General features: G+C 46.7%; 1 protein-coding gene across 1 annotated transcript in view; it reads left to right on the top strand.

Moving 5' to 3' along the window:
* LOC138579944 (acid-sensing ion channel 1-like) overlaps positions 1 to 24,767 on the top strand; it is a 316,805-nt gene that overhangs the window by 50,271 nt on the left and 241,767 nt on the right. The window contains exons 3-4 of the mRNA XM_069650164.1: positions 19,970 to 20,133; positions 23,634 to 23,738. Of these exons, the coding sequence (XP_069506265.1) occupies positions 19,970 to 20,133; positions 23,634 to 23,738 (269 nt within the window). The remainder of the gene's footprint in view (positions 1 to 19,969; positions 20,134 to 23,633; positions 23,739 to 24,767) is intronic.

The following is a 24,767-nucleotide window of genomic DNA, read 5'->3' as shown; positions in this document are numbered from 1 at the left end:
ATTGATAACATAACAATTGAAACTCAAGTCAACAGCAATGAGACCAATGATCATAGCACTATTGGGTACTGTAATCGCAAATAATTAGAAATGTAAAAATGACCGAAATATGACTAGGATACATGGCCTTACCTTGACCAACAAACAGTTGGATTCAGCAGGCCGAGCTGTATGTTGCAGGAGAACAGGTAGATGGCCACAGGTATCACACTGACGAGTTTGCTCGAAGCGGTCACAGATAGCACGACGACGAGCAGATTAGCATAGATCTCAGTGCTTCTCAGGTAGAAGGTTCAGGAGTTGACTTGCAAAGCACAAAGATGTTCTCATGAGACATATCAAGTGGTTTATAAAGTATTAGAAACAGGGGTGTGTTTGTGAATGAATGACGTGTGTATGTCGTGGTATTATGTGGTTTGCAGGGGGGCGGCCGGCCTCAGGGGAGGCCTGCCTGGAGACAAGGGGTCTGAGGAGGCCATGTGAGCGATGGCCCCTGGGCATGGGATACCTTTTGAAGTGTACATGCTGTTTGGAACCTTGGCCGTTTGTGCCCGTGACAGCCCCCAATGCCAGCGCTCATCCCCGGGTGCGAACCGCCTTTGATAGAGGGGGGTGGGATGGATGGGCCGGTGGGCGTGCAGATAAGGCACAGGAAGACTGCTGAATGGGGACACACTTATGTGGATTGCAGGGGGGCGGCCGGCCTCAGGGGAGGCCTGCCTGGAGACACGGGGTCTGAGGAGGCCATGTAAGCGATGGTCCCTGGGCGTGGGATACCTTTTGAAGTGTACATGCTGTTTGGCACCTTGGCCGTTTGCGCCCATGAGAGCCCCCCATGCCAGCGCTCACCCCCGGGTGCGAACCGCCTTTGATAGAGGGGGTGGGATGGATGGGACGGTGGGCGTTTAGATAAGGCACAGGAAGACTGCTGAATGGAGACACACTTATGTGGATTGCAGGGGGGCGGCCGGCCTCAGGGGAGGCCTGCCTGGAGACACGGGGTCTGAGGAGGCCATGTAAGCTATGGCCCTTGGGCGTGGGATACCTTTTGAAGTGTACATGCTGTTTGGCACCTTGGCCGCTTGTGCCCGTGACAGCCCCCCATGCCAGCGCTCATCCCCGAGTGCGAACCGCCTTTGATAGAGGGGGGTGGGATGGATGGGCCGGTGGGCATGCAGGCAAGTGTGTGGGAGCGAGGGGCCATCAGGCCCCTCTCATCCTTTACTTCTCTGTAGAAACTCGGACCAAGTGCCTCCAGTAGTGGGTTCACCCCTTGCCCTTATGTGATGTTAACTTTGGTTGACATTCGCGTAGATGGGACCACTGAGCAGGACACGGGGCATCCATTTTTGTACCCCCTTTCCACTCCATCTTGGTGACCAGGCCTCACTGCGCCGAGAACATGGCCCCCACCATCGTTCCCACTCTGACTGGAAAACTTCAGAGGTATTTGCAACAGCTAATAAATGTAACACATCACTCTTCCTCTGAGATCACTGTCCTGCATGTGAACCAGTCTGAACTAAGCACATAGCTCGTTCATCTTCACAAACGTGTCCTTGCCCACGCACCCTCGCCAGTGGAAACTTACTGCCATTCTGACCCTGTGTCCCTGCAAGGTATTCTCTTCATGTGCCAGACCACTGACCACGCCATGATGCCCACCTAGCAGATCCCCAACTAACATTAGACCCCTACTGCAGTATATCGTTGCCTATCAATAACAAATGCCACATACCGGAGATTCTTGTGAGCACAGACCCACACTTCAAACAGTGTATTATAGTGGTCAAGACCTTTAACCTAAGGCCTGTATAATCTAATGTTGATTGATAGTATAGATATATGTGTGACTTTTATAGAGACATAACCGACTGAAAGACTTTGAACAATTGTTATTTAGTGCATGCATTATTGAGAATATATTATGTTATCTTAGATAGTGACCACCCTGCTTCACAGCGACCTGACCTTCACCCATTCTGAGCACAGATGTCTGACGTCCATCCTTGAATGGAGACACACTTGATTCATTTAAAAAATCGAAACAACCGTTGTTAAAATATATGTGGTGTTTTATTTTGTATCTTATTTTGATGACACAAAAATACAAGACTTTACACATTGTACAGGTCAGGTTGCAGCACAGCGAGAGAAAATCCCCTGTACTGACCGCTGTCACTCGGGAACGTTTCTCTTATGGCACAAACGGCACAGGCGGGACTTACTCTTCGAACACGGTGTCCAAGCCTCCTGTGAAGCCACCATGTAAAGGAACGATAGGCCACCAGCCGGTACCACCTGTGAAAAAGAATGATACAAACTGTTTTTAAATGAACTAGATAAGTTTAATAAACGTTTGTTGTCAATGACAATTCTTGTAACTAATGGCATTCTGCTCGGACAAATGCTATCTAGACACTGCACACTATTGAACGACTTTCATGCGTTACAATGATATGTATATGTAAATTTGGATATAGTAGAAGACCATGAAATAGGAGTGGCATGACAAGCAGAGTATACTTACTCGTTACTCGGATTACGAGGACGAACAGTTGCGCGAAGTTTGTGCATAAGCACCATCATTATGCTCAACACGGACTGTGTGAGGCAGACTGCCCTGAAGTCCGGCAGCTCGGTGATGCATTGCGGTCGTGGCTCGCCTTCCGAAATGTAGGCCACGTATCCCGAGTTTTCACAGCAGCAGCAGTTCTCGTCCTCAGTTGGCATTAGCTTGCACCGATTGCATGTGCACCAGGTGGAAACACCGTCCATGCGACTAGGTCCAGGCTCTTCAGCTATTGAATCGTCCTCCCAACTGCCGTCCGAAGCCCCATCGTTTTCGCGTGTTTCCCTTTCCAGTAGTTCCTCCTCGGTATACTCGGGCTCGTACATGTAGGGCATTATTGTAGCCATTGTGTGTTAAACAAACTAAAATAATTTATAGCAGTGGTACTGGTATCTGTTCACACTGGCTACAAGCAACGAAGGTAGCTGACCAGAGCACAGAAACGAGTCACAGAATACTCAAAGTAACACAGAGAGAGGAATGGAATCGAAAATCTGCTGCCGTGCATTGTGAAACGGTCTGTTTATACTTATTGAGGAAAGAGGCGTCCTGCCATTTCCATGGCGACACGTCATTAGCTGAAGCGCAACGAATGTTGACACGAGACGTGCTTTGGCGTTGTGAAATGGGCGGTACGCGTCTGCTGATGACAGGCTCAGGGGCGGGGGATATGATTTAGTGCCGCAAAAGCAGGTCAGCCAGGGCGATGGGGGAAATGATAGGATTATCACAAAATGGCAGCTCCCTGATGCCTGTTTTCGCGTGCGTTTAATGGACGAAAACTCGGGTAAGGTCCATAGGAAATTTTTCTAAAATCGAGCGACTTAGGCTTAAAAACACATGGCCGACCCGTAGAGACAATAACATTTTTTACCGAACAATTCCTTTAAGTTGTAAAATGCAGCATTTCTTCTGTGCGAGATTGTTCATTCTTGCCCGTCAGCTATAAAGACCTACTACAAAAAACTGGGCCCACTGCAATTTCCAATGGGAACAAAGTCTTGAGAAAGGAGGACAGAGTACCAAATTCCGGTATAGTCCCGGCAAAACCAGGACGTCTGGTCACCCTATTAGTGAGGCGTCAGGATGTCTTAAGGGAGGCAGCATAAACGAAGGAGTATAACTGTCAGATGTGTGCCCTTGTGCCAGGGTTCAGAGGAGGGTTGATGGCAAGTGGGTGGGCTATTCACTGCGTGCAGAGCAGAAAATGTAAGGGCAGTTTTGGGAGGGCTGAAGTGCCAAAGTAACGGAGCAGGAGGTTCACCGGTATGGCTGCCCAGATCACGTGGGCTTCCCCAAAAGGAGTCCCACAGGCCCCCGCAGGTTCCCATAACTGCTACTAATATGCAAGACTAGACAGATTGGCAGCAATGCCATGGAAACCCACCTTTCCATCCTTATATGGTAATCAGACAATAACCATTGTGTAGAGACTCCAAGAATACAACTGGGCGTCAGGCGGCCAATCCATGAACTGGGTAGAACATGGCATAAGCTGACCAAATTACATTTTGGGCTTTGTTAAAGACAAAAAATACTTTATAATTATAACAAACCCATAGTCACCCAGAATGGCATTACTTACAATATCCTACCATACTAAATAACAATAGTTATTTTTGGTATGCTTATGGTTTCCGGGAAATAGATTACACTGACCTCCGGCAGGAGTAATCAGTACTTAATCACTAACATCATTCAAAGAGTCATAGGGCTAATCATGATGTCAGTTCAAAGAGAGCTGCAGGTGGCCTACATCAACAGTTTTGTAGCAGGTAAGTGGTTTCACTGGTTGGGCCTGCTGGCTCCTATCTACACTAAACATCTAAGTGTATCACTGAGGGCGTAAGAGCAAAACTCGAGACAGTGTAGAGTATCTGGAAAGAGAAGGTAAGTAAGACCAGGGACATCATTTGATGGTCACCAGGGGTTGCACCTGCGTCCCCAGAGGTCTCCCTTGCTACCCCTGTGGTCTCCCTTGCTACCCCTAAAAAAGTATTATTTTTTGTTTGTATTTAAATTGAAGCTCTTGGGCTGTGGCTCGCGCCATGTGGCTCTTTGTTTCTGGAGTGGCTGGCGTTCTTGTGCAGGCCTCTTAAAAAAACAAGGGGTTCTACTAGTGTAACAATTTGGGCAGTGACCCTAAATAAGAAAGAATAGGAATAACAAATGATTTGTCTTTCTGGATTTCTATACAAGAATTGCTAGGCTCATTAAAGGTTTATTTCAGGTACACTTCAGGGGTGAGTCACTGATTTAGTCTGTTCTTCAACACCTCAAATTCACAATGCAGACAAAAACTTCCAAAAAGCATTTATAGCAGAATAAGCATCCATTTCGGACTATGTATTTTGCTTTTCGCAAGTTGCAGTTATAGCATGTTTTTTCTGCCGTTGTCTCTGTTAAGATCATAACAAGACATTCCATCTCTGTGTCCTCGGTCACTTGACAAAATCCTTGTGCCTAAAAGCTTCTGTACAGTGTAGACATGTTTGACCATAGCACATAAAGTGCCCTTGATTTCATTGTGCCACAATTAATGCTTTGTTCTAATGTGTCTATCTTTCCTATCTCCCTGGAATGCTGTTCGGGATGTTTGTTTGCATGTATGAGGCAACGAGTGCCGAGAGCACGGTTTGCTGTGTGAGTGCGCTGCTTTCCCTGACATACACTAAATTCTTTAATACACAGTTAAGAACCCTTCCAATAGTATGTATTTTGCCAGCCTCTGAAGCCTGAAAAGTAGATCCACGTAGGTTTGATGTGTGGCCAACTTTGCACCAAACCTGCAGATGAACTGGCCTGCTGTTAAATCTCAGCTACCAGTTTAATGGTATCCACTACAGAGTGTACTTTGCTTTCTGAACATTCAGACATGCTCATTTTACTATAGCTCGTAAACTAGCAATAGCAGTTAAGATAGCTCAGGGGTTTGAGCGCTCGCTGCTGATGTGTGCGCGATCTGCAGGTTGGTGGTTCGAATCCCAGCAAAGCTCAACGCAGCCTTTCATCCTTCCGAAGCTGATAAATGAGTACCAACAGAGGTTGGGTGATGTTGTATGTATATTTGTTCTGTGTAAAGCGCTTAAGCGTATTTGCTATATAATAGCACATCATGATCGTTTGGCATTGGGGGTCTGCTTGCATTCGCAGTAATTTGGTAATATGGACCTATACACATTGATATTTATGATTCATATGGTGATCCATTCTTGTATGAAATGCATGTCACATTACAGTGATATCGTTGGCATATTTTTCATAGTGTACTTCGGAACAATGCTGTGTGATGCCACTTCCTGTTTTGCCAAGGGGTGAAAGGTCGTGTTCCATCGCTTCCTGTGGTGTCACTTTGGGGTGGGGCAAATTACATCACTTCCTGTGATGCCATCAGAAGTCAAGAGTCGTGTGATGTCACTTCCGCTACCCCTGGCATTTTGGTAAAATGGCGTCCCTGAGTAAGTCGTGTGTGGACTGGCTAGGCAGGCTGCTGGCATTGTTGTGCATGTGTTGAATAGGTATGGCCACGCTGTAGAGCAATTATGGTTTCATGAGCAGGCAGGGTACAGTGATCCTAGCCTGCCATCACTATCCCTGTGCCATTACTAAGTAAGGGGTATTCTGGAGACTATATAGAGTAAAGTGTCTGCTTGCTCGTTACATATCAAGTGTTCGGCCTTGTTTGCCATCTTTGATACTCTTACTTGGCATCAATTCACAGAGGTGGTGCTACCTCATTCCTGACAAGTGCCATGTGTCCAGAAATGTGCACGGCCGGCATACTCGATGCCTCACTTCAACTCCATCCTCGTGCACATCCAGAATACTAGCCAATGCGGATGGCCCTCAGCGGGAAGAGGACTTCTCACGCAGAAACCCATCAAGAACTCGCCTCCTGCAGACTGGTGTCTGGGGCCTTCCCAGCCCTAGTAAGTATTGTGCTGGTGCTGTAAATACCAAATGTTATCATTGCCCCAATTCAAAGGCTCTCCCTGGACATCCTCGCTGAAAACATAGGGCTGAGATTCGAAACTGTGACCTGCACACAAGGTATTTGAGCCATTCCCAGCCTCTGATGCCCATGAGGCGAATGTAGTCTGTCAACTGTGCTGTTGCACTGGCAATTGAAAGTAAATACCGTAATAAGGATGCCAGTGACGTAGGCTACATCATTTACATTACTTCAATCCCAGGTAATTGCAAATGTAATGCAGTGTACAGCGCCAAGCTCAGGTACACGCAATCATACACACGTATAAAGCGCCCTGAAACGACAGTTTGATGCAAACACATTACATGCAGTACAGCAGAAGGCGAAATGCCGCAGCGGATCCATCCTACGTAGTTCGTAAAGTGCTTCGACACCTGGAGAAGGCGCAGAGACCAAAACACCACATGGACAATAATGACCACCAAGACCATCATAAGACTCCCTGTCACCGACGACACCATGTGATGGAACATATCACAGAATATTGGCTCGTGGGCGCTAGTGATATGTGAGACTCTACCACATTCAATGTATGAAATGATCTATCCATGTTTCTGAAATTATTTGTATATATTTGTGTGAAATTAATGATTTGAACTAATTCTGTATCATAATTTAATGGCCCAGATACTATATGATGAAGTAAAAACATTTGATGTATTTTAACAACATTTTGAGTATGAAAACAATGATTTGATGTAAATCTGATTTATCTAATGACTTTAATCCACAAAAGTTGATTGTTTACACAATATAAATTCGGTGGGCAGGGGACGGGAGATTTCCACCAGTTTGTGGGCATCTGCTGTCTATGTTCATTAGTGCAACCCAGTGTCAGGGTTGGTTTTCTCCCCGGCACCCCATTGCCTCCTCAGAAATAATGTAATCCTTGTATCCCACTAGGTATGCACTAGGCCAATTGGAGCATAGACCGACGACACTGTGTTACAGCCCGATTTGACCATTTGCCTTATTACACATGACTAAAAATGGCTCCACTCCCCAGAATGCAACACGTTACTTGTAAAACCCCGGGCGAAGCGCCTTACATCCTCTGCACCGTCCAGTTACCTTAACATTATGGGGATGGGAAGACAGACTCCAGATCTCAGACCCCACTGGGAAGCTTAGCTTTAAACACTAAATAAAAGCCTGATAACGAAATGAGCGACTGAAAACACTTCTAATGAAAGGGCCCGCTTCACACGTTTACTTGGAAGTCTGGCCTCGTCTTACTGGTCTATTCGTCAAACAGAAAACAAAACGTTGCTACTCCCCGAATTTCTTTGGGTAAATGGGGGACTAAGCAGCAGCACCGCTCTGCTCCGTTTCATTACAAACCAGGCAGTTATGCCAGTCTGTGTGGCACCCGGATTCCATCGGGGCACTGCATGACTCGCTGGTTTGGCCCTTTTTTTGTGCCCGTATAGCCACCCAAATCGACGTTATCTCTGAAAAGTGCAGGGCAAACCCTCTCCCGCCACAAGTAGGAACATGGCTAGCAAGCTGCTCTCTACAGCCTGCCCAGGGCAAGCAGTGCAGAAGCGGAGGCAGGTCGAGGCACGAGTGTCCAGCCCAGTAGAGGCATTCCTTGCCGCTCCCCCCATTCACCAGTAACCCTGTCCGGATCAGCAGCAACAGCCCCTGAATGCCCGAAAGTATCAGAGAAGAGTAAAAAACAATCCTTCAGAGCAGGACAGTTTTTTAGGCAATATGGCGCCCAGGGCAAACAGCTAAGGTGCACCCCCTCACCCCCAACTTGTGCACAGCTTCCTCAAATGCCACAATTTGCCCCAGTGCCGTCTCTCCCGAGCGGCATACCCAACATGAGGGTGCCCCTCTTGCCTCAGACATATCATAGCAGAAGGTAGCGCTTCCGCAGCCATGGCCCCAATGACCTGGGATTTGCCAAACGCATTCAGGCACCCAGTTAAAGGCCTTGCCCCAGTCAGGTCCACCTCTAACCACCAAACACTGCAGTATATTATTCACATCACCCATGCATCTCAATCTTTATGAACTGCCCAAGTGGATGAAATCATATTTAGCCTAGAGAGCCGGTTGAAATCTAAGGACAGCATTTGCATAGATGCCTTTATGAACTGGCTCCACGGTGGGTGGCACTGCACCAAAGCCGTGTGAGCTGCGTGGTATGCCTCACCATTCTGTTAGGAAAGGATGATACCCTGCATGCAGTGAGGGAGACAAGGCACACATCAGCCTGTGGTGCACATCACACAGATGTTTCCACATTATGTATACAAATAGTGCAGACCGCAAAACTGTGTCTTAAAACTGTGTTTTACAACTGCAGGATGGTGTATTGTGGGCTGGAAAATGGTCTGGCATTTTACAGGCGTTAGCCAGCCACACAGCGATTGCAATATGTTTTCCTTAACTCTTGGGAACCAACTTAAATACCAACACCAATCATTGCCAGATAGGGCTGAGTTATGACACTTGCCCGGCCACCGCCACCAAGCAGGTAACATACAACTTGCCCTGGCAGAGAAGCAGCTTGTTATGGAGTATGAGGCACCCAAGATCCAGGGGGAGAGGAGAGCACTCCTTCCTTCATCTTGTTTCCCTTTTCTGCATGTGCAGCGCAACCTTTCCTCACCACCTTCTGTATCTTCCTACTTTCGGACAGTTTTCTCTCCATCTTACATCATTTGTTTGTTTTATTCCATTCTGTATTCCTTTTGTTTTTTGTTCAATCGCCAGCTTTCTTTTCATCTTTCGCCCCCTTTCCGTTCCTGTTATTTTCTCATTTGACATTGATTTTCTCTCTTCCTCGTTAATTGCCTTTTGTTTTCCATGCACTGTTCACTTTCTTCCTTTCCCCCGTTTTCTTGAATTCTGGCATTCTTGTACATTTTGTTTTTGCGTGTTCTCCTTTCATTCCTGTGGCCATTGCCCCCCATTCTCCGGGAAGGCTCTGAGGGAAATATGTGACCCCCTTAAGCGACCAGGCACGGTCCCATCTTGCACGGACGGGTGAGGGCCACTCTATGAGCCCCTGGCATGGCACCTCACCGCTCCGCGCCGAACCTAGGACCATAACCTAAATCAGCAATACTATCCCTTCCAGTGACCTAAATGGCGGAGTCCCTAGCTCATGTCAATGCAATGTGTCCCAACCTCTGCAAAACACCAGCAAACCCATGATGTAAAAGGGTGGGTGGGAAACTGAACAAAGGTTGCCTTTGGAGCTCACCGGTCCAAGGTGGGGCAAAAAAGAGGCAGAGCCCATTGCATCCCCCACATTATACCCGCTCCGGGGACCCTACCGCTCCAACCTCTGGCATCGAGAGGCGGTGCCTGCCAGTGGCGTTCCATGCTGCTGCTCGGTGCCAGTGTGGTCCACCCCCTTTCTGGTGCCCCTCCCTTCCTGACACGCCACCACGCCTCCCAATCCAGCGGCCTGGCTAAATGCCAGGGTTTCTGTTGTTTTACTTGGATTCAGCTTTTATTGTCAGGTGTTTCAGCAGCCACTCAGCGCTGGCAATCCCCTCCCTGTGGAGGGCTAATGGTCCCAACTTGTCTAAGGCTGGCAGCGCCCTGCGAAGGTTAGGACCATTTAGGATGATAAAGAAGTTAGAAGTGCTTGTAGGTCAGGGCACGCTGCAGGGAAAAGCAGGCTTCGGTCATTTGTCAGTGGTCAGTGCGCTGCTGACACGGACGTTAACCTGAACAGTCAGTCCCACACTATCTGTCCCTGAGGCGGGCAGACCGATACACAGCTATCCCTGCAGAGCCCCTCCCCCACTCTGCGCCATGACCGCCACCTCCTTCGCCCGCCCCTAGAAATGGTGCTGCTGAAGACATTCGTCGGCGATGAGAAGGAAAAGAACAGGCGAGACAAACCAGCTCACAGTGTTATGGCGCATGAGGACAAAGAGCCCAGAGCTTCCGAAATGTCCACTAAAATCATATAACTACACTTCAGAAAATATAAATGCACATATCAAAACATTCCACAGTGGCTTAACAATAGGAACATGTACAAAAAGCAGTTGGATAACTGGAATTTAGTATAGATATTGAGGAGATCTCTTACCATATCCAGGAGCACCCGAACAGCGCGACTTCACCTGGCGGTCATTTTATCGTATGTGCAGAACATGACCACCAACACCACGCGTTGAATAGACATAAACATAACAAATCTGTGCCGGTATAAGTGAGCACAATAGCCACAGACAACAGGCATGAAGAGCATGCATGGTCCACATTCACAAAATGTGTATATCAGACACACAATTGGGCAGAAGAACAGTCCCAAGAAAACTGAACAGACACAGGCAACATGCACACAGACTTACTATGTGTGCATTGATGGTGCATACATGGTTTCTGTTGGGAAACTTTCACATAAATGGGAATATTTCCTAATAGTTGTGTACAACCCAACATTTTGCTGCTGTTTAAACACCATAGTCTCACTTTACCAGTGAAGCACAGCCTTCAGCTGCACTCCACTGGGCTTTTACTCACTTTATTATGGGGAAACTGACATGCCCTTAATGACAGTCAGTACTGGGAAGCGTTGTTTCTGTTAGTCCTTTCCCATGTTGCAACTTTTCTGCAACATGTTACAAGTGCACAATGTACCTTACAGTGCGTTTGGGTCTTACTTTCGTTTTTAAAGGCCCTAGACTCCCTCAAAGGATTTTTTTAGGAGAAGTGCAGATGTGCCTTTGACAGGGATGGTGACAGCTTATCTTTTTGCGTATTTTTAACCCTTTCTTGCCATGCAGACCGCATTTACCACAGTTGGCACAGGAAGGTGGCCTGGCCCCAAAATGGCCATGCTACTAGGTTCTTTGCCCTTTCCTTTGGCCATCTTGCCATCTTGCCCCTTTGCCTTCCCCAGGTCCCATTGACCGGGTCAGTCCTTATTTGGGCATGCATTCTCCCTGCATGCCTTGTGTGTGTGCTTCCAGGGTGTGGGCTGGACTGTCTAGTTTCAATACACATCCTGGGTGCCAGAGAGCCTGTTGTGCTGTGAATGACTACGACCATTGTAGTCCATTATTGGTCCGCGTCTGGTATGCCTGTATGTGAGCAGATCGCCCATTGGGTCCTCTTCGTTTTGGCGCAAAGGAGATTCTTGATAAGAGAATGCCCCAAACACCCACAACAGGTCGATCTCTTGAGTTCTCCCTGAACCTAGGATAGAATTCAGGTATCCTAGAACTAAAAAGCTGAGTCGAGGAATCGCTGGTGACTGGCTGGAATGTTTGGAACCCTGAGCCATCCCGCTGGACCCCTCTGCATCTGATTGAACTAGAAGGTCTGCAAAGGCGCTTCAGCTCATTTGAATAGTGGGAACAACTATTCATGGCACCTTCACCTAAACCTGCAAGTAAGCCTTTTCAGAAGTGTCCCTGGGCCAACAAGTGGGCTAACCAGCTTGTGCAGGACCTTTGCTCTGTAACTGCTGCCGTTTTGAGGAGGCCCTTGAAACTTGGTACATTCCAAGCTCTGTGTTCACGGCACTATCACACTGAATTTCGTACACTTGGCATTCCCAGGTCTGGAATAAAGAGAGAGCGCCCGAACCGGAGTACACATGGTTACTGTGTCACCCAGACGTGGTGACAAACTTCGCAGGTGCCTTGCTGCTGTGCCCCTCTGTGCCCTGAAGCCTGCTACAGTGAACCTGGCCTGATCCATCCACCAAGAGCGGAGAAATCACCACTGTACCACCAGGGAATCATCGCAGTAATTTTGCCAGTGAAAGCCGCAGAGCCGCACAATTGCCGCATTTGAACTTGTAACTGAAGTGGACTCAACTGACAAAGTTTGGTCCGGAGTGAGCCTGGGGCCAGTGAGTACCTGCAACCCTTAACGGTGGCCCTTAGAGCATCCATCCACTTTTCCGCACAAGTGTCCTCTGAGGGCCATTCACCTTTCGACAGGTAGCCTGTAATACCGTCCCTTTCCCAACTCCTGGAACCTGTTTTGTCCTTTTGGGGAGACCTTCCACGAATAGTGGGAACTCGTTCTTCATCGCCTCACCCACCTTCCTGAGCGGCTACAGTCCCTGCAAGAGACCCCGTTTTTCGCCCTTCTGCACTATCGCGTGCACCAGCGTTTAACAGTACTTTTGAGCACTAGGCTCCACTCTCTGTAGGGACTGGACTGCCACCCAGTTAGGGATTGCTTGATAGAGAACTGCCTAAAGACTATTTGCACTGCTTGCTTCCATCCCTTTTAGGTTGTGGACCCATTCTGTGCTTTTAACCCTTTAGGCCACTTGATATTGTATATATGTGTTATAATTGTGTTGTATTGTTTTGATGTATTACTGTTGATAATTGCTTTGTGTTGAAGTTCAAAGGCCTTGAATAATTGCACATGTATTTTTAATATATATACACTTGTCTGGGAGTGATTTGTAGTGTCCTTTAGTGTGTGTGCTCATTGAGGTCTTTCAGTCACCCTCACCCCTCCTGAGGCCTAGTCTTGACCGCCGTCAATACTGCTAGATTGGTCTGGCTTGTCCAGAAGGGTACCCTGTTCCAAGAAACTAGGCTAGCCCTCTGAACTTCTGCCCACCAGGTCAGAGTACAGAAATCCATCTGAACTGAGGTTCTTTCCAAGCCCTTTAAGATGGGTTAGCAATACCTTAGTGATGGACGGTGGACGCAGAGTTTACTCAAACATCAATAATAGAAACAACTCAGATAGTTGTCAAAATATACTGTTTTAATATCAATTATCTAAAACAGGGAGTACAACGGATATCAACAGACATCCCTCATCATGATCTCTCTCGAGACTTCTCAAAACATTTCATAAAGAATTACGTTCTTATAGTACAAAATCGTCATAGGTGACGTTTAACCTGCGTATTGCTAACGTCATCCTACTTGGCAAACTACAAAAACCTAATGGTGAGTGTTGTAGGTTCTACAAGGATCATCTAGGTATACAATCCATACTTGTTTAGGGCAGTGGGAGAAAATGATTTCTTTCTTAACATCAGGTGGGGCAACTAAGCCCTTCCCTTAAAATATGTCACTGTGAACATCACTAAATATACAACGTCTAATTGGCTACACAACTATAGGACCCTTGATCATGCGGTCCTCTATCATTGGTTACTTTCCAACCTCTGGCAGTACCCTCCCAACCTACGTTGGCAGCACGCAGGCTGAAAGTCCAGGTGCAGATGAGCTTGTCTTAACCATAGCTTCCACCAATTAGCATATCCATCCATCATCACCTCAGTGGTCCACTGTCAATTAGGTCTTTGAACTCGGCCTTGAACATGTTTTTTGTTCTGGGGAATTCAGGGGAGTGAAGGCATGCTCTGCCCTCATGCGTAGGTGTGACCATCATGCTTGTCTGACTTCTCCTCCCCACGTGACTAAAGACCACGAAATTGAACTTTCAGTGAATTAAAACACTATTCTTTAATAGACCTCTGACGTCTTCTTGTTTTTTTCCATGCCTTCTAAACAGGAGCTTCGTTCTTTCACACGATTTGTATCCAATGTCTGTTTATTCCAGTCTTATATGGCCTTGGCTTCTTGGCTAATCCAACCTCCCCTTTCTGAGTTTCACCATTGTTAATTCACTTGTTTCCTAACTGCGGCACATTTGGAAACTGGGAAAAAGCGCTCTTCCTTCTTTTGCTTAGCACTGCTATCATACGTAGTAGAAAACATCCATCTTCTACTGACTCCTATATATATATATATACATGTATATGTTCATGTTGGCGCATGCCACCATCTATTCACTATTTAGCTAGCCTTTAAGAATACTTCATCTGCTTGCGTTTCTTTGCATCCGTATACATGTAAAATAGATTGATCTCTTCATTATGTCTGCAGCATAAGTTTCTTTATCTTGATCCCAAGATGTCATCCATCTCAATACTTCTTGATGCCTTATAGAATCGTCTATACTCTCTAGTCTCTGCATCTCTTCCCTTTATACGTCAACTTTGCTCTACATGACGTTGATGGTGATGACGTCACCATTGTTCTTTGTCATTCAACCGTCCTGTTTCTTCCGGAATTTCATTCAGACAACCATCATATCGTCTTTTATGCAGATATGGTTTCCTCAATGGGAACCTTGCCTCCCAGATGCTCCTTGGTATCGGTATTTTCACTGGTACAGCATGTGTTTCACATTCTGGCATCCAACATACAGTTGCTGTGGGCGAGATGGTTGAGGTGGGGGTACTTAGCGCCTTCTCTACACTTCTTAACAGTTTCTCACACAACCTACTGATCAAATACACACACAGCCCTCCGGCACACATGCCCTCCTCATGATCAATGCACGCAGACCAGAAACATGAGCGATACCAACCCACAAGCATTAAACACAAATGTTTTGATCGGAATGTGCATAAGTATGAATCATACACTTTGACAAGCATATGCGCATAGTTGATTGAAACACAATTGGAAAAAACACAGGACACACAGTCCATACAAACCTAACATTCATATAGTCATACAGCATGGACTAAGCACATATGTTATGTGTGGACTGCATGGAAGAAGGGCCACAGGCACCTAAATTGTCACATGCAGAGGACACATAATCTATATGCACGTAACATACAGAGACATAGATAACATGCTAAATGCACATACATTACGTGCACAGCGTACGTGAGATGGCACCAAGAGTGATATTGGCAATGCACACGGAACATGCATAAGAAGCCACCACACAAGACACATCACGCTCATACAGGTAATTAACACTGATCACACACAGTGTGCATATAGATGACACTCTGAATAAGCACAAGGACAAAGTATGCACTACATATGTGACAGTCACATGCACTGATACTGAGCAATATGAAAATATATTAGGGATGAGTCTAGCAACAAACCACATGCACAGAACACATACACAAACTCACCAAAAGGCTCTGAAATACACAGAGGCACACAGTGAAAGGCATAAAGAAAAAAAATGCGGAAATCTGTGGAAAAGACACATTTGATAAGAAAATGGTAAAAAGAATAGTCAAGGTTAACACTCATTAAAAGGGGGCATCTACAAACATTGGCCATGCCAACCTAAAGGTACACTGGGTCAAAATGCAACAGCATGAAATATCACACACATGTCTTCTGATACTATAGAATATAAAGACTTCCACAATCTCTGTTCTGAAGCATAGGGTCTGTGTTTGCTGTGCTATAGGACATTGAGCCTTTCTGTTCCGTTTTTATGGTAACTTTTCCTTCATTATCCTTGATCACTTTATATAGGAGGCGCAGTGTATCTGTATACCAGTTGGTAACTTTGTCTCCATTATCCTTGATCACTTTATATAGGAGGCGCAGTGTATCTGTGTTCCTGTTGGTAACTTTTCCTCCATTATCCTTGATCATTTTATATAGAATGCTCATTGTATCTGTATCTCTGTTAGAGTGTGGCTCCATGTGTCAGTATTTATTATTTACTTATTATCGCATCGAGGCACTAGTTAAAGAGATAAGAGACAGTTCCGCAGAGAATGAGGGTACAGAAATTAGTGGAAAAAGATGGGTTTTGAGATTTTTTCGGAACGAGAAGTAAAAGCGGTCAGCGCAAGTTGAAGTGGTAAATTGTTCCAGAGGGCAGTGGCGCAGGCTGGGAGGCTAAACCCTCTGACTTTCTTGTGGAAAATTCTTAGAACGGTGCAGCGTCAGCTGTGTGCAAGCCGCAGAGGTCTTGCTGGCGTATGTCTGTTTAGCCCTGTGACAATTTGAAGGTGCATTGTTCTTAAGCCATCAGTGAGAGATGGAGAGGACTTTAAATGTTATCCTTTCCCTGATGGGGAGTCAAGGGGTGGCTATTCTGGCATCAGAGTTATGGTCCCACTGCTCTAATTTCAGTGCAGCTCAGATGGCATTGTTTGGAACAATTTTAAGTTTATTTAGCTTTTTTCAGTAGTGCCACAGAGAAATGTAGAGGAGCAGCTAATTGCCTCAGCAAGAAGTCCCGCCCCCCCCGATCAGCTGTATGTTGGAAGCCTGAGAGTGTGCCATGCTTGACACCAGAAGTTGGGAATGTTCCACAACGAATATTCGAGAAAAGGTACTGAATGAGAAAACCCCATCAAATGTATACCCGAAGGGATGATAATCTAATGGAGGAGCGCCCCGAAGGAATATGAAAAGGAGTGAAAGAGAAGCTGGTGATATCATGAAAGACGAGCGTGATGCACAGAGAAAACTGGCTAAAGAAGAGAATGTATGGATTGTATAGAAACTGATGACGAAGTTGAGAATCGATAAACTTTCATATGCGAAGAGAAGATTGCACGTGTGAAAAGCACTGCAGAAAATGCAAGCCATTCAATAACTGTACAGATGCTGTAATGCAAGTAGATCAAGTAATCCTAGAAGCTGGCTATAATAGTGAATAGACTGCAGATTGAGCCGCCGTCATATAGAATCTGGACATTGGTGTCACATATTTAGTAGGCTCAATCCCATGGAGAGAAGAGCCGAGAGCTGTGTCGCAGCACAAATTAGCTGGGATTGTGAAAGAGCCTGGAAGGGGTGCCTGGCTTGGTGTCAAGACTGAAGCAGCCCAGACTGGTTATCTATTCTTGAAGGCAGTAAATGTGAGATGGTGAATCATCCCTTGTTAAGGTGCAAATAGAGAATACCATGAGTACCAAGTGTTATTCATTTAAGGCAATTAGATGCTGCAAAATGGACCAAATCATGGTCCCCTATCACCTGAGCCAAGGATGGAAATACAGTTGGGTGAGGAGTTCCAGAATAACAACAGTGCGTGCTCACACTCCCTTATATTCCCAGAGACAAGGATACTTTGCAAGGCCAAGTTGAAAGACAATCTTCAGGGCAAAAGGCATAGGTGATGAGAGATGATGGGCTAATTGGATGGGGAGGTACAGTCCAGTCCACCTCCTGGTACCTGGGGTCTGATCTTACGTGCTGCTAGTGAGCCGAATGTTCCAGACTGGCACGAGCATGCCAACCAATTATAGAGGGCTGTATAATGAAGGGCCTTATAGTTTGAGAGCCAGTAATATATCATGTACCTAACAGTGATGAAGATGACTTGCACTAGGGGTGGGCACAAGTTATCTACCTGGCAATAGATAACTAATCACAATCCAATCCTTTAGAGAAAGTATACTTAGATGTTCCCCTTGAACGTATCACAATCCCTCGTAGGTTTTTCTTACTTGCCACGTAGTATGACGTCACGTATGACATATTTTTAGTATATAAGAATGTTTTTATGAGATTTGCGTTGAGAGCTTGTGTGACGTCTGTTGATATCTGTTGAAGCTCCCTATTTTAGACAATTGATATTAAAACAGAAACCCTTGCCATCTTCCTGAGTTGGTTTGATTATTTGGTGTAAGAGTTACTCTGCTTCCCATCCACTGCTTGCATGCTACCCAAAGGGCCTTACATTCAGAAGGGCATTACAATAGTCTGGTTTTGAGCCGACAAGAGCGCAGGCGATTAGGAGGCGATTGTCAGAGGAGATGAAGGGTTTGTTCAAGTCATAGTCAAAGGTGGCTGCAATGTGGTTGACATGTCGCAACATATTGAGTGTCGCGTCAAGGTAGACCCTCAGTGTTTTGATGGCTGGTGCAACAGGGATGATGTGTTCATTTATGGTCAAGGATTTGTAGGCATTGTCAAGTTTGGAGAGACGGCAGGGGGTTCAATTAAGAGGAGCTCCGTTTTTTTCATCATTCAAACAGAGGAAATGGGTGGCCATCCAGCCTTGGATTATTTCATAGAAGTTGTTGACTTTGAGGCTGTCCTTGGCGTAATCACCAGAGAGGGTGACAAGGATTTAGGTTTCATCCATGTAGTTTATGTAGGAGATACCAAGTGAATCAAGGTGGTCAAATAGGGGTTGGTGTAGACATTGAAGAGGGTCGGGGAGACGCAGGACCCTTGTCTGACACCACAAGAGATTGGTGTGGGTAGTGCGGCAGCTTCGCCAGTGAAGACTCTCAAGGTTCTATCAGCCAGGAAGGAGGAGATCCATTTTGCTGCTTCACTGTATAGAGCCTCTTTGTGCCCGAGATATATACGAAGCGACAAAATGTAAAGTATACAAACATTGGGAATGGCAATATGAACTCTTGGTCTTCCTATTAGTTTTTTATTGTATTATTGTATTAAGAGGGTCGGCGGGAGAAGTAGGTTAGACACAGAGATGCAGAAAGGGGGAGTGTCCCAAGACTGGTTCTCTGGCTAGATTCTGGGAGCAGAGTTCCAAAACAAGGAGCCTTGAAAGGTAGGGCCCTTACCCCAAACGTTTGAAGTTTGAGGGTGGACGGCCAGCAGGTCCTAGACGGAAGCAATACTCATCTGACTGGATGGTAATGAGGGACTCCTCGAGTGAAGTAGTTGGGCGTAAGACGCTAGAAAGCTTTGCGCATCCGGTGGAGTGCTTTGAAATCAACCTGCTCTTTTGCAGCCTGCAATGCTGAGTCTTCATGGCTGAGGAGATGTGATTTGACCTACTTCGCCCGCAGATGAGGGGGCAACGAGAGTTGTGCATTCACTGAGGTTCACTTGGTGTTGCATGGCCTCCCGGAGTTGTACGCCTGTTGTAGTGTATGATGCCGTCAAACATGGATTATGCAGCCTCTCTCCCCCCCTTGCTACCTCTGCTGATTTTACATACTCATCAATGCCTCCACTTCTCCTGAGTAATCTCATGCAAGCCCACCCTTCAGCACCAGTGAATTAATCTGGCTTTAGAATACTACGCTCTGTAAATACTGCACTCTGTTGCTTCACAGCTACATTCTCGCTTTATAAATCCCACACATACAGATCTGTTTCCCATCGGGTGTGTCTCCAAATATGAAATGAAACAATTATAGTAGAATGTTGTCTCAGAAACCAGTGCTCACATCTCTGCCTCTTGTTGAATATCCCTGCATCCCCTGTCATCATCGCGCCTGTGTACATCTCCCTCCCCTTGGAATCCATTTCCCTAATACCGCTCTCTCCAAACTTGACACCTGTGTCTCTCTCTGTCATGCTTCTCTCTTCCCCATCCACTCTTCGCCTCTCCTTTTCTTTTTAATGTCTCTGTCCTCCCTGGGTCTATCTAGATCTCCCCTTGATGCCAACCTCCCCACCCCCACCCATGTCTCTCTCTTTGGCAGGGGTGTTGCTAGGTCTGGAAAAGATCCAGGGCTATGCTAATGTCGGGATTGTCGAGACTCGGGTCTAGCTAGCCTTTTGGTTGTAGCCCCAGAGCTTCTGTCCAGGGCTACAACCAAAAGATCAGGGGCTACAGCCCCCTAATCCCCCCCCTAGCAATGCCTCTGCTCTTTGGTACATTGTCTCACTCCATAAGGTCTCCCTCCTTCCTTGGCTTCTCCGCCCCTGCCTGACCTTCTCTTGTCCTCTCCCCCACAGGCCTCACCATGGAGCTGTTCATAGAGCAGAGTGAGTACATCGAGACCTTGAGTAACACGGCCGGGCTGCGAGTGGCTCTACACAGCCAATGGGATATGCCCTTCCCAGAGGAGGAGGGTGTGAACGTCCCGCCAGGTCAAGAGTCTGATATTGGTGTTGTGAAGGTAAGAGCGCTATCAGGAGCGGGTGAGTGGCGAGTTAAGCCAGACGGGGGGGAACAGTATATCCCGGGAGGTTAGCTCAGCGGCAACGTGCTCGCCTTGGAAACAAGACCACATGAAGCAACACAGGTACGATCCCCTGGTCCAAGCTTAGAAACCTCTGGTTAATAAGCACGTTATAAATGCGCAACTAAGACATATTCCTGTAACAGCACCTCGATGCCCCCAGGCTGTGAGAGCACTTTAAAAATGCAAAATAAATATATAGCATTGAGTCCAATATGCAGTAGGATGCAACCCTCCCGCGTGGAGATACATAAGGCCTCCTGCCCTCAACAAGACAAAAAAAATGTTGGGATGGGAGCATTGGACAAACTCCTTCCAAACCATTTGGAATTCCTCTCGTTTGCATTGCTCACCATGTTTGTAGCCCCCGTGTCATTGCAAAAGGGGCACACGTGTGCAAATCAGTCTTGGCTGGGCACCCTATGGGAGCAGATCTATGTGATTATTGCGACGGTCGAAAATGCAAGACTTTATTATTTTTTACCCCCCACATATGTATGTGGTGTAAGGGGCGGTAAACAAGTCGGCATTTTCGACAGTTGCAATTGTCAGGTCGACATTTTGGTACAATTCCGTGGGAGCAGCCCAGCACTGACCACTATGCCATGCCCCGTCTGCGTGCGAGCACACGCGACCCCAGACAGGTATGTCTTTATTTGTAAGGATAGGTTTGGGTCCTTGAGTAAGGATGCTGGATAGCAACTGGTTACCAGGAGGGCAGCAGGAACACGGAGTTCCGTCTACCACATGTGACCCGTACTACATGTCCCCAGACAACTACTGACCATTACGCTCTGATTAGATCAAGACCAAATGTACAATTGAGTGTCCAGATCTTTCATTTGTCAGAAGCATCCAGATGTGATTACTATTCACGGATCCAGCGCCAATACACATGGGGTTTCTACCATCCTTTTCTACCTCAACATATGGGAATCTGTGCGCTTGTCCCACTGAAACCCTGCACACGGCTGCAGGAAGAAATCAAGCACCTTGAAGAAACTTGTCTAGCACAGGGGTCCGTCTTTCCTACAAGCTCGCAACCACCAATTGAATGTCTTTATTTGTATCATCTCCACATCTCCTCGTACACCCATCTCAAAACCTCTAGCCCAATAAAACATGCCACTCAACACACTCCCAAGAGACTGCTGACAGCCCACACAAGCATTGCATACACTCACAGTAGGCATGCCGTAGTTGGAGTAGCTTGTCACAATATTTGCCCTTGCCGGCCCCATACTCCAGCTCATGCTTCTCCTCAGAGCCACAGAATACTTCGGTTGCAGGCTTGCCTTAGCTTGCCTTGCCTTGCCTTGCCTTGCCTGGCCTCCTTGGGTCTCCTCCACTGCGGAATCACCTCAGCCATCTCAGCTCTTCTTGGTTGGCGATTTGCGTTGACCCTCAAAGACCAGGTATTTTGGCTTGACTCTGAGGCATGGCGCCAGTCAGGAGCACAAGTGCATTTGGAAAGCTTAAGGAAAGGCATGTTGAGGCAAGGTGTGTAAAATAAGGGAGGAAACGAGGAAATATACCAGAGCTCAGAATGGAGGCAGAATAAAGGGTGCCTCCTCATATTTTGGAAGGGCGTGAGGCAATAAAATTGCTGATAGCGCCTTTTCTTAAGATCCAGGTTTCATAAGTGTGAGCAAACACGGGAGCCATGCCCAGAAAGGAAGGCCAGCACCATTCTTGTATTGCCACTTGCCATGTGCAAAGGGTGTGTTACACAATTGCACACTTATTGCCCAAGTGATGAGGAGAATGGAGATTGGTACGTCTCTACCTGCTTGACCTGCGATATAGTTGCCTCAATGCAAGACCTTCTTTTCAAAACATAAGCCCAATACAGTTCTCCACTCCCTGAAGGAGAGTTCTATTGTGAAATATTTGGGAGTGTGCTTGGGGTAGGAGTGGGGTGGGAGGCGGTTCTCTAGATTTAAGGCTCTTGACAAATGCGTCACAGGAGGTATCCCACAGTACTGTGTAAAATCCAGTCCCCCGAGACTCCAATTCTTACATATGCCAACCTTCTCCCATTAAAGCAGGTGAAGTCATGTAGCCTTGGATTTTTCATGTAAGTCCATCACTGAAGCGTGCAAGTGGAAGGACCTAAAAGACTTAAAATGTCGCAAACAAAATCCCAGAACAGAAAGAAGACATTGAGGGCGATGAAGACATCTCCTGCTTTAGGAGAAGCCAGCAGAAATCTCCCAAATGCCCAAACTGCCTCCCCGCACCCCATGTAAGAGGAAACCAGGTAGAAAAAAAGTCCAAGAGGAAGTAATCTCAATATTAAGAGTCCACCACTAGCAGAAATCCTTCCTCCTCAAGCTTCAGCTCTCTGCATAAACGGGCCTTGGAAGAAACCCTACTTTATGATATGCGACTTATCTCTCCCTGACATGAGGGATTGTTCCTGACACGAGCACGCGCGGAACCTTCCGCGCGATGCTGAGGGTGGGCCGGGGAACCCTGGGGTATCCGTCAGATACCACCTCCAGGGATCATATCACATAGCTGGTGGCTTCCCTTGACATGATATGATTGGTTATTTATAAGGCGCTTAATACCCAGAGGTTTCTAAGCGCGGACCCGAGGATCGAACCTATGTTGCTCCATGTCGACTTGCTTCCAAGGCAAGCACGTTGCCCCTGAGCTATCCTCCCGAGCCTTGGCCCCAAGAGTTCCTCACCCCCCTTAACTGACCTCTCAATGGTTTGCGAAACCATACATAACTGAGCCAGCGGCATGCTGCGCCTGGCGTCGCCAACTGTGCTGGTTGATGAGGGAAATCTGACCTTCAAATTAATGTTTGCAGCTATTTTGCCATTTTTGTGTTCGCCTTCATAAAAGGGGACTATCTTGAACATTTTTAGATGAAAACATTAAAGTAATTACCAGTGGCAAATAAGCAAACACTAACAGGCTTGGAAAAGAAGTGTTAAAAGAACAGAAACGAGCCCTGCAGTTGGCTCCTGGGGGCGACCATCTTTTCCACTTTCTTGCATGGAGCTATGGCTCCTGTTGCAAAGTATCAATAACAGACTCAATTGATTACTGCTGGACACAATTCCTAAGACCATGAGGGACAATGGCTGCGTTGACGAAGGTTCAATGATGGATTTCACTGTAGGAGAAAAAAATGCTCAACTCTGAAGTGCAATGGGGCAAATGGACTAATTCACAATTAGTACGTTTATAATGCTCTTTTGTAGAGATATTTTGGCCCTCTAAGGAAGATTAGCAATAAATAAATAATCTAGGCATGTTATCCTTAGCTCATGTGTACCCTTTTTCTTCCTGCCTCCATTCATTTCTATAATAAACTACTCCCTTTTTCTTAGTATGGCCCTGCTCCTCTTTTTCATCACTTTGCTTCGTTATCCTGACTTCAGTGTATTTGGTTTCTCCTCTTCATAATTTTTTTGTTCCAGGTCCACGTCCATCGCCTGGAGGAACCCTACGGCAGTAAGTGCTCGAGGGGCGAGGAAATCCGCAACTACTACTCAGAGGTGTACGGCATGGCTTATAGCCAAGAGGTGAGTAGTGTTGTGGGGCCCGCCTCGGGTCCCGGGGCGGAGAAGGGGGTCTGCAACCAGGAGATGGACAGACCACCAACACCTTGTGCTTGGAGGTAGAACAGGGTAGGGGGTGTTCTGATCTGGCTGGGTGACCCATCCCTAAAATGACTCAAGACTTTCATGAGTGGTGCTCTTCCAGGGAGACAGTTCCTCTACAGAATGGGGTGCTCGGCTCTGGGGTCTAATCAGAGACAGCTTGGCAGGAGGATAAAAGGAACTGATGCTCTGCTACTCAGAGCGGAAGGCGGCCCTCGAGTCAGCACGCTCAGGGATGACGTTTAGCTACTCTGCTGGTAGTCCTCCCTCTTACCTTCATGTATCTTGGCAGCGGTGCCTCTTTAGTGATACTCCCTCCTGGTTTCTGACGTCACTAGACACAGACAGAGCCTCCAAATGCCGAAAGTCTTCAAACGCTATGTCCAGGGTTTTCTCATTGCGCACCTTTTGCACGATACCCAGCGTCACCCACTGTAGGGGACATCTCTAAAAATATATTGATATTGTGACCATGGGATGGGACCACCTAAGAGTAATGTTATCCTAGGGTGACCAGATTTTTAAAATATAAAAAAAAACGTGACAGGCCACTGATATCGAAGTAGGACTACAGTTTTGCCACATAATACTACAATGAAATTGTAGTCCTACTTCTATGTCGCTGACCTTTTTCGCACAAAGTACATGTAAGTAGTGGGAGACCCTGGGGTCTTTACTCGGGAGACGACAAGACACATTACTGCTCCTTATTCCATGTCTATATATGTCCTGGAGCACCTCAAGAGACCTTCTTCCATTCCACCAGCAGAAACTGATGTTGAGTTCCCGTTCCCGTTATGTGGCAGGGCCTCTACTCTTCCCCGCCTCCCAATGCAACGTCCTATTTCTATGTATGTTGTTTGCGAGGCCGTTGCACATTAATTTCCTGGTGGCACACCTTGTTTGCTTGTGAGCTCGAGGAAAAGCTCACGGGTGGTGCAGACATGGCGC

The sequence above is a fragment of the Ambystoma mexicanum genome, chromosome 3p (assembly GCF_040938575.1).
Source record: "Ambystoma mexicanum isolate Mex_15411 chromosome 3p, UKY_AmexF1_1, whole genome shotgun sequence".
Lineage (NCBI taxonomy): Eukaryota > Metazoa > Chordata > Amphibia > Caudata > Ambystomatidae > Ambystoma > Ambystoma mexicanum.
Note: the sequence above shows the minus strand (reverse complement) of the source record. Positions and strands in the feature narration are given on the sequence as shown.